The sequence below is a fragment of the Strongylocentrotus purpuratus genome, unplaced genomic scaffold, assembly GCF_000002235.5.
Source record: "Strongylocentrotus purpuratus isolate Spur 01 unplaced genomic scaffold, Spur_5.0 spur5_scaffold_6, whole genome shotgun sequence".
Taxonomy (NCBI): domain Eukaryota; kingdom Metazoa; phylum Echinodermata; class Echinoidea; order Camarodonta; family Strongylocentrotidae; genus Strongylocentrotus; species Strongylocentrotus purpuratus.
Window position 1 is genome coordinate 14,713,229 of NW_022145612.1, and position 9,730 is coordinate 14,722,958.

Genomic DNA, 9,730 nt, shown 5'->3' on the forward strand with positions numbered 1-9,730 from the left:
AATAGGGCACAGATTCCTAAGGAGTATCTGATTAAATTGTGCAGTTAATACATGTGGTTTGCGTAGCCTATAGTGCAAAATTAAATGAATCCCGAAAGTTCCGATATCGTACAGACAAGAAAAACTAAGGCTTGAGAGAGAGAGAGAGAGAGCCAAAACATTTTTGGGCCATAGACCTTTCCGTAAAAATTAAAACTAAAACAATTCGATACATTTAATTTTGTAAACATGACGCCCCAAATCGTAAGTGTATATTCATTTTATTGTTCATGTTGTGTTACTAATTTAATCTCTTCACATAGTCATAGATCTGTCATAATTTATATTATACTTTGTAAACTGCACAGCAGATTTTGTTCAAATCTTTTACAGTATTTCACAAGATTATCACAATATGTAACTCTTAGAAGATTCAACGTCTACAGTTAACAACGGCGGATCAACCATTCCCTACTGTTCTTCCTCCTCGTTATGACTAGAGAAGGCCGACATCAACGCTCCTCCGACAGCTCCAGCAACAAGAAGTCCAGCTCCTAATACAATGGAGCCAAATATTCCAAGGCCACTACTACTGTCACTATTACCATTCCCCCGGCCGCCGTCACTACTCCCGCCTCTGTAAAATTGAAAATATAAAATTGGAGTAATTGTTGAAATAAAACATATAGAACAATGAGTCTCTGTTCTCAAGTGACTAAAGTATCTATGTCACTACATCAGGATGTAGTGAAGAAATGTGCATTTCTTATATAGTTTGAAGAGTCTTATTATGAGACTACCAGTGTCTTAATATGCCTACCAGCATATCTTGGGGGCTATTGTTTACTTTAAGATTATACTACTAGTCACAGAGACAGGAAGTTCTTTGTTCTTCTCCACCTATGTTCTGGGAGAAGCAAACCCCAGTCATTCTGAATGTCGAAGTGATGCAGTAAGGTCCGAGTTACATAACATTGCAGCAGAAAGTTTTTAGTTATTTTGTGGAACAAACTACAGGCCCAATTCGGTAAGAATACGATATCTATTTCTATATATGTTATTTGATATATACTAGAATGCTAGGATGTATCTTAATATAATCTCAGTTGAGTTTGGTAGAATTTTATAGGAGTTTCGTAAAGATGATGTTAGATGTTGTACCTAGCTTTTAGGAGTAGACAAAGAGATGAGTGTGTATAATGTATAGTGTAGAAAGCCGAGTTCTTTGTCTTTGTCAGAAGAAGTTACAGTACATTTTAGTGTTTCAAAGTAGCATATATTCTGCTACTATGTAGATGATAACTTGTTTGTTATATATATAGTTCATGTCGAATTTAGAGCAAAACTAAGTGTTTATAGGAAAGAAACAATTTTCTTTGTTAGTTTAGCATAGGAACTTAAGTGACGAACCGCGTCTGAATGCGGCCCTGTTCACACTCATGTACGTCTGCTTGTGTGTACTGTTTAATAGTTTACTGCATAGTTTCAATGCAGGGTGTGTTCACATAGATATTTAATCCAGTTTAACTTTAATCTTGTGTCATATATTAATGTGTTGTAATCAGTATCTTTAATTTAGCTATAGGGTTTTTATATGCTTACATGCTGAAACATTTATTCATTATTTGTTTGTTTGTTTATTATCATTACAGATTGTTATCTGAAGGTTTACCGGAGATAGTAATTAACCTGAAGGTTTTACCGAAGATATGAAAGTGAAGTTACGAGTTGCTGAATAAAACAGAAGTTGGTTGGACTTTAGCAAATTGTTTCCAGTGTTAATTTTCATCGGTGTGCCTTGTGAATAACAACAGTTGGATTTTATTGTTAGACGAAACTCCTTCATATAAAGACATATGAAGGCAGCCACAATAACAATCGAAGTCTGTTATTCGAAGTCGAATAACAAGTGAAGTTCCACATACAAATGAAGTTTGAATAACGATTGAAGGCTGTTATTCGAAGTCGAATAACAATCGAACAGCAATAAGACTTTTTGCAGCCGTTTAATGAACTTGTAAGCAGACCAAGGTTTATAAAGGCCTGAAGTCATGCCTTTATCAGAGCCTGCATTGCGACGTGAAGCGACAATAGAGAGGACTTCCAGATCGAAGGCTAGGAGTCTAGCAGGTGTTAAGTTCATCAAGAGCGATGTGGAAGCAGAACAATGTGATGCAGTCATCACGAAGGCTACAAGTGTAGCAAGCTCACGGATGTCTCGTGAGAGTGTGAGGTTGACAGAAGCCTTTCAAGCAGAACTAGCTGTCATGGACCAGGAGGACAGGCTTGATGCTCTAAAGGCTGAGCGCGAGCATGCTATATATATGAGAGCAGTCCAGAAGGAGGAACGGAAGTTACGAAAAGTGAAGCTGAGAAAGGAGACGGCTGCTAGAATAGCGGAGTTGGAAGGAGATGAAGAGAGTGATGGCTCTGAAGCCGCCATCGAACATATTACCTTGCCAAAGGAACAGCCAGGGGATTCCGTCCACAGATTCTTCAAATCTCAGCAAGACGTGACAATTGGCACAGCAACTCCTCCTCTTGACGGCACCTCTAGCCAGACAGGGTTTGAAAAGATGGCAGAGTCGATGACTGATATGGCAAAGGCCATCATGCAACAGAATATGACGACACAGAGACTTGCTGTTGCTAGTCAACTTCCAAAGTTAGAGATTCCTATATTCAGTGGCGATCCTTTACGGTACAGGCTTTGGAAAAATGCCTTCTCAAACTTGGTGGACTCCAAACCCCTCGACGGAGCTACCAAGCTGAGCTATTTGAATAGCTACGTAGCAGGAGAGCCAAGGAAGGTCGTAGAGCACTACATCCTGCTGGGCACAGACGAGGCATATTTCCAAGCCACAGAACTGTTACAAAAAAGATACGGCAGTGGCAGTATTATCAGTACCGCATTTTCGAAGAAGCTGAGCAGCTGGCCACGTATCTTCGACAAGGATCCTGGAGGACTCCGTCAATTCTCCGACTTTCTAGAGCAGGTGGTGTCGGCTAAGTCAACAGAGTCATCCTTGGGGATATTGGACTATCCTCAAGAAAACATAAAGATGTTGAACAAACTGCCCCTACATCTAGAAAGGTCATGGCGGGATGAGGTAAATAAATGGCAGACAAGGGGTCTTGGGAACTACCCTCCATTTGAAGTCTTTGCCGAGTTTGTCAGCAGAGCCGCCAACAAGGCCAACATCCCTGAGCTAGAGGGTCTGCGAAGTGGTGAGGCACGACCAAGGCAGTACGAAGGTGACCGCAGCAATCGAAGTGGTGAGGCACGACCAAGGCGGTACGAAGGGGACCGCAGCAATCGCAACCAGCCGAGAGGGAAGACCTTTGCAACAAATGTATCTTCAAAGACAAACGTGGGAGAGTATTCCTCATGTCCGTACTGTGGGAGAGAGCATCACTTGGATGACTGTCACGAATTTACAAAGAAATTGTTACATGAAAGGAAGGGTTTCTTCTTTCAAAAGAACTTGTGTATGGGTTGCGGGGTTGCTGACAGTCACCAGGTCAAGGACTGCACTCAGAGGAAGGTTTGCAAGGTCTGTGAAGGGCGCCACCTTGCCTGTCTGCATAGACCAAGGAATAACCAGAGAAGGCCACACGAGGAAGGCTCATCCAAGTGCACCAACGTATGCTCTCTTCCAGATCAAGATGGCCAGGAGCACTGCATGATCGTGCCAGTCTGGGTGAGATGCAAGGACGAGCCTTCCCGGGAGTTCCTCCATTACGCCATCCTAGATGATCAGAGTAATGTAGGCTTCGTTTCGGACGAACTGTGTGAACAGTTAGGAGTACAGGGAACTAGTACCACCCTCCGACTCACCACCATGCACGCAACGGCCAATGTCAAGAGCATGAAGGTGAACGGTTTGCAGGTGCTCGACTTCAATAGGGAGAATGAGATCGACCTACCCCCGTGCTTCTCTAGAGATTCTGTTCCTGCTAGCAGATCCCAGATCCCCAAGATTGAAGTCCTGAAGGAGTGGCCTCATCTTGAGCCAGTTGCTCATGAGTTGATGCCATACAACAGAAGCGTCAAGGTATCGCTCTTAATTGGAAATAACTGTTCCCGAGCCATCCGCCCTCGAGAGGTGATAGCAGGAGGAGAAGATGACCCGTATGCCATGAAGACAGCACTTGGATGGGGAGTAGTTGGCAAGGTATGCCAGACGTCAGTACAGGATGATGGAGTCCTGATCTGCAATAGGATATCTGCAATTGAGAGGCATCCAAAGTTTGCCTATGCGAGTAAGGCCAAGGAGATCCTGGACACTGAGAAAATCATACAGATTCTGGAACAGGACTTCAAGGACTCGGGTGCTAATGGTGAGCCTTACTCTGTGGAGGAAACAAGATTCATGGAGATCCTGGAGAGTGGTATCCGCAGACGCGACGACGGCCACTACGAGATGCCGCTGCCTCTGAAGTCTGCAAACCCAAACCTTCCCTTCAACAAGCCACTTGCTATGAAGAGATGGAAGCAGCTGTCTGGAAGGTTGCGGAAGAACCCCAAATTTTGCGAAGACTACAGAGCATTCATGGATGACGTCATCCAGAATTATGCAGAGAGAGTGCCAGCTGACCGTCTTCAGATACAGGATCGGGTTAATTACATTCCTCATACTGGCGTGTATCACCCTAGAAAGCCCAACAAGATCAGAGTGGTCTTTGATTGCTCTGCTACTTATCAAGGTGTGTCCCTTAATGACATGCTACTTCAAGGTCCAAACACCATGAACAGCCTCCTGGGAGTGCTTTGCAGGTTCCGTAAGGAAGCAGTAGCTGTAGCCGCTGATGTGAAAAGTATGTTCCATCAGTTCTACGCAGCAGCAGAAGACAGAGACCTGTTGAGATTCCTGTGGTGGGAAGATGGAAACCCCGAGAATGCTGTTGTGGAATACCGCATGAAGGTACACTTGTTTGGTGCAGCTAGTTCACCAGGAGTAGCTACGTTCGGTTTGAGAAGAGCTGCAGATGACGGAGAAGAAGAATATGGAGCGCCAGCAGCTAACTACATCAGGACAGATTTCTATGTTGATGACGGCTTGAGATCCGAGCCAGATGTTGCCTCGGCGATCCAGCTTCTCAAGAACAGTCAGGCGATCTGTGCAAAAGCAGGTCTAACACTGCATAAGATTGTATCCAATGAAAGGGAAGTGCAAGAGAGTTTCACCAAGAAGGAAGGGCTTACGGACAAAAAGGAGCTTGGGTTAGCTCGAAGTCCATCGACTCTAGAACGAGTACTCGGAGTCGTTTGGTGCATCAAGAATGACGTCTTCAACTTCAAGATAGAGCTCAAGGAACGGCCTTTCACCAGACGAGGAGTTCTCTCAACAGTGAGTTCATTCTACGATCCTTGTGGGTTCCTTAGCCCCGTTATGTTGAGAGGAAAGCAAATCCTGCAAGAGCTCTGCCGAAGCAAATTGGACTGGGACAGTCCAATACCAGAAGATCTCCGTCCACGCTGGGAAAGATGGCTGCAGGAGGTGCTTGAGTTGGAGAACCTCCAGATACCCAGATGTTACAAGCCACGTGATTTTGGTGAAATCAAGGCAGTGGAGCTTCACCACTTTTCGGATGCAAGCCAAGAGGGATATGGACAGTGTTCCTACATCCGACTTGTCAACACCCAAGACAAGGTCCACTGTTCCTTTGTTATCGGGAAGTCCCGAGTAACCCCGCTGAAGCAGGTCAGCATACCAAGGCTTGAGCTAACTGCAGCTACAGTATCAGCCAGAATGAGTGGATTTCTGAACCAGGAGCTCAAGTATGACAGCTTCAAGGAATTCTTCTGGACTGACAGCAAAGTAGTCCTGGGTTACATACAGAATGAAGCCAGAAGATTCCATGTCTATGTAGCCAACAGGATTCAGATGATCCGAGACCTGACAGATCCTGATATGTGGCGCTACGTAGACACATCCGAGAATCCAGCAGACGACGCTTCAAGAGGATTGTCTGCTAAGCAGCTTACCCAAGACAGCCGTTGGCTAAGAGGACCAGAATTTCTCTGGACGGATGGTATATTTGAAGTCAACCCTACAAGGCCGCCCGTCCAGCTGGAAGAAAGCGATCCAGAGTTAAAGCGTGCTACTGCCCTTAAAACAGGAGCAAGAGATGAGAAGGAAAGTCACTTCGAAACTAGCCGTCTGGATAGCTTTTCCAACTGGCACAGGGCAAAGAAGGCAGTAGCCAGATGTATTCAACTCAAAGGCAAGCTGCAGAGCAAGGCTGTGAAAATCTCGAGCTCATCTCCAGATGCTGAAAGGCCGTCCTTCAAGGAGTCGCTTTCTCTAGGCGAACTGCAGAGTGCTGAAAGGGTGATCCTTAAAAGTGTACAAGCAGAACATTTCCTGGAGGAAATGCAGGCTCTGAGGAATCTGGAAGCTACAGGAGAGGTCACTGACAGACAAGCGACCAGGGCCAGGAATGCTGAACTCAAGAAGACGAGCTGTCTCTATAGACTTGATCCTTTTCTCGACGAATATGGAATTATCAGAGTTGGTGGCCGTATAGACAGGGCAAATATTTCCAGAGAGATCAGACACCCAATCATCCTGCCCCGAAAATGCCATGTCACCAGACTGCTGATCGATGATTGCCACAGTAGAGTCAATCACATGGGCCGTGGCTTAACCCACAACGAGCTTCGCCAAAGAGGTTACTGGGTGATAGGAGGTTCCTCTGCAGTTTCACAGTTCATCTCACAGTGTGTAACATGCAGAAAACTACGAGGGCCTCTCGTGCAGCAGAAGATGTCGGAGCTACCGAGGGAGAGAGTTGAACCTTCTGCCCCCTTCACCTACTGTGCAGTCGACTACTTCGGTCCATTCCTTTTAAAGGAAAAAAGAAGCGAGGTGAAGAGGTATGGTGTCCTTTTCACATGTATGTCTTCCAGAAGCATCCATCTTGAGACTGCGAACAGCCTTTCCAGCTCTTCCTTCATCAATGCCTTGAGGAGGTTCATGAATCGAAGAGGAACTGTTCGACAGCTCCGTTCAGATCAAGGCACAACATTCATTGGGGCCAGAAACGAGTTGAAACAAGCTCTACAAGAAATGGACCAGAAGCATGTGCAAGAATACCTTCTAGAGAATGGTGTTGAGTGGATACCATTCAAATTCAACGTTCCACATTCCTCGCACATGGGCGGTGTCTGGGAGAGGCAGATTCAGACGGTGAGAAGGGCCTTGGACACCTTACTTGCTAAGGCAGGCAGCCAGCTTGACGACGAATCTTTTCGAACTTTTATGACAGAGGCAGAATGTATCGTCAACTCTCGACCTCTCACCACCAATAACCTGAGTGACGCCGAAGCACCAGAACCTCTGTGCCCACTCCATCTTCTGACAATGAAGCCGAAAGTAATCTTACCACCACCTGGAAACTTCCAGGGCGAAGACAAGTACTCTAGAAAGTGGTGGCGACGTGTGCAGTATCTAGCCAATGAATTCTGGCTACGCTGGCGCCGAGAGTACCTCCAGCAGTTACAGCCCCGCCAGAAGTGGACGCGAACGCAGCGAGACTTGGCCATCGGCGATGTAGTCATCGCGAAGGAGACTGAAGATGTTCGCCTCCAGTGGCCTCTGGCAAGGGTAGCAGAAGTTTTCCCTAGTCAAGACGGACGTGTTAGAAAGGTAAAGCTCCTCATGGCTGATGGAGCTCTGGACAGTAATGGTAAACGTCTGAAGAAACCTTGCTACCTTGATAGACCCGTCCACAAACTCGTGTTACTGCTGCCGGTAGAAGCTTAGAATAATTAGCTCTGTTGTTAATAACAGAGGTGTAATACTAATTGTGATCAGTCCTTTTCTTTCTATTTCTCTTTCTTTCACAATCACTTTCTCACTCATTTCCTCTTTCTAGATTTCTACCTTTATCTGAGTTTCATGACTTTACATTTCTTGTTGTTTTATCCTATATTTGCAAACAAGTTTGTCATTATCACGCAGAAGACAGTAGGGATTCCCCCTCAAGGAGCCTTTATCTTATTGTTGTATATGTTCCTGATGTCAGGAGTGTCTTCATTTTAATGTTTTTACTAATTTACATATGATTATGTATTCATGCGGTCATCAACGGAAGGGGTTGATTAAGTATACTTGATATACATCTAAGTTTAACTTTATGTATTACACTAATTGTGATTGTTTACCAATCAAGCAGTATTTGGAGCATTGATGGGTTAAGTTAATTTATCTTATGCATTGTACAGTAGATAATGTTCATGAATGTTACATGAAAGATCGTTAGAGGTTAATGTTGTTCCTTGGTAGTAATGTAGTACGTCTATCAATGTTTTGGCGTAGTTTTAGATTTGGATATTAACAGTTTAGTAAATGTTACTAACATTTAAAGGAGCCATGTCACTACATCAGGATGTAGTGAAGAAATGTGCATTTCTTATATAGTTTGAAGAGTCTTATTATGAGACTACCAGTGTCTTAATATGCCTACCAGCATATCTTGGGGGCTATTGTTTACTTTAAGATTATACTACTAGTCACAGAGACAGGAAGTTCTTTGTTCTTCTCCACCTATGTTCTGGGAGAAGCAAACCCCAGTCATTCTGAATGTCGAAGTGATGCAGTAAGGTCCGAGTTACATAACATTGCAGCAGAAAGTTTTTAGTTATTTTGTGGAACAAACTACAGGCCCAATTCGGTAAGAATACGATATCTATTTCTATATATGTTATTTGATATATACTAGAATGCTAGGATGTATCTTAATATAATCTCAGTTGAGTTTGGTAGAATTTTATAGGAGTTTCGTAAAGATGATGTTAGATGTTGTACCTAGCTTTTAGGAGTAGACAAAGAGATGAGTGTGTATAATGTATAGTGTAGAAAGCCGAGTTCTTTGTCTTTGTCAGAAGAAGTTACAGTACATTTTAGTGTTTCAAAGTAGCATATATTCTGCTACTATGTAGATGATAACTTGTTTGTTATATATATAGTTCATGTCGAATTTAGAGCAAAACTAAGTGTTTATAGGAAAGAAACAATTTTCTTTGTTAGTTTAGCATAGGAACTTAAGTGACGAACCGCGTCTGAATGCGGCCCTGTTCACACTCATGTACGTCTGCTTGTGTGTACTGTTTAATAGTTTACTGCATAGTTTCAATGCAGGGTGTGTTCACATAGATATTTAATCCAGTTTAACTTTAATCTTGTGTCATATATTAATGTGTTGTAATCAGTATCTTTAATTTAGCTATAGGGTTTTTATATGCTTACATGCTGAAACATTTATTCATTATTTGTTTGTTTGTTTATTATCATTACAGATTGTTATCTGAAGGTTTACCGGAGATAGTAATTAACCTGAAGGTTTTACCGAAGATATGAAAGTGAAGTTACGAGTTGCTGAATAAAACAGAAGTTGGTTGGACTTTAGCAAATTGTTTCCAGTGTTAATTTTCATCGGTGTGCCTTGTGAATAACAACAGTTGGATTTTATTGTTAGACGAAACTCCTTCATATAAAGACATATGAAGGCAGCCACAATCTACAACGCGATTAATTTGTCATTGTGCTCAAAGGATTACATAGAATCAAATGGCATAGCTCATACAATGTTAGAAAAAGTAAGATACGCCATCAACAGAATATAGGACCACTAGAAGTAAAATAAATATGTAAATTTAGCCTTTGCCCTTCAACAGTTATTGTTCATGTATCAACTGGACAAAGTGTTTTCACACAAGATGGATTTTCCAGATGAGATTAAGGTA

At 43.2% G+C, this 9,730-nt stretch overlaps 1 protein-coding gene across 3 annotated transcripts; it reads left to right on the forward strand.

Annotated features, from left to right (window-relative positions):
* The first annotated feature begins 707 nt into the window (after window positions 1-707).
* On the forward strand, window positions 708-9,392 carry LOC105436445. 3 transcript variants are annotated; one of them, XR_004061731.1, is made up of 2 exons: window positions 708-8,658; window positions 9,284-9,392. XR_004061731.1 is itself a non-coding variant. In XM_030972208.1 (2 exons), the coding sequence occupies exons 1-2, from the start codon at window positions 2,031-2,033 to the stop codon at window positions 7,746-7,748; spliced, it is 5,670 nt and encodes a 1,889-aa protein (XP_030828068.1). In that variant the 5' UTR covers window positions 708-2,030; the 3' UTR covers window positions 7,749-9,392. The 3 variants fall into 3 exon arrangements, 2 of the variants coding, with proteins under 2 accessions (XP_030828068.1, XP_030828067.1); XM_030972208.1 differs by having other exon boundaries at window positions 708-3,234; window positions 3,283-9,392; XM_030972207.1 differs by having other exon boundaries at window positions 708-1,006; window positions 1,632-9,392.
* Window positions 9,393-9,730: the final 338 nt, after the last annotated feature.

Coding starts and splice junctions, on each gene's coding strand:
- LOC105436445 (XM_030972207.1), top strand. CDS start 2,031: ATGCCTTTATCAGAGCCTGCATTGCGACGTGAAGCGACAATAGAGAGG.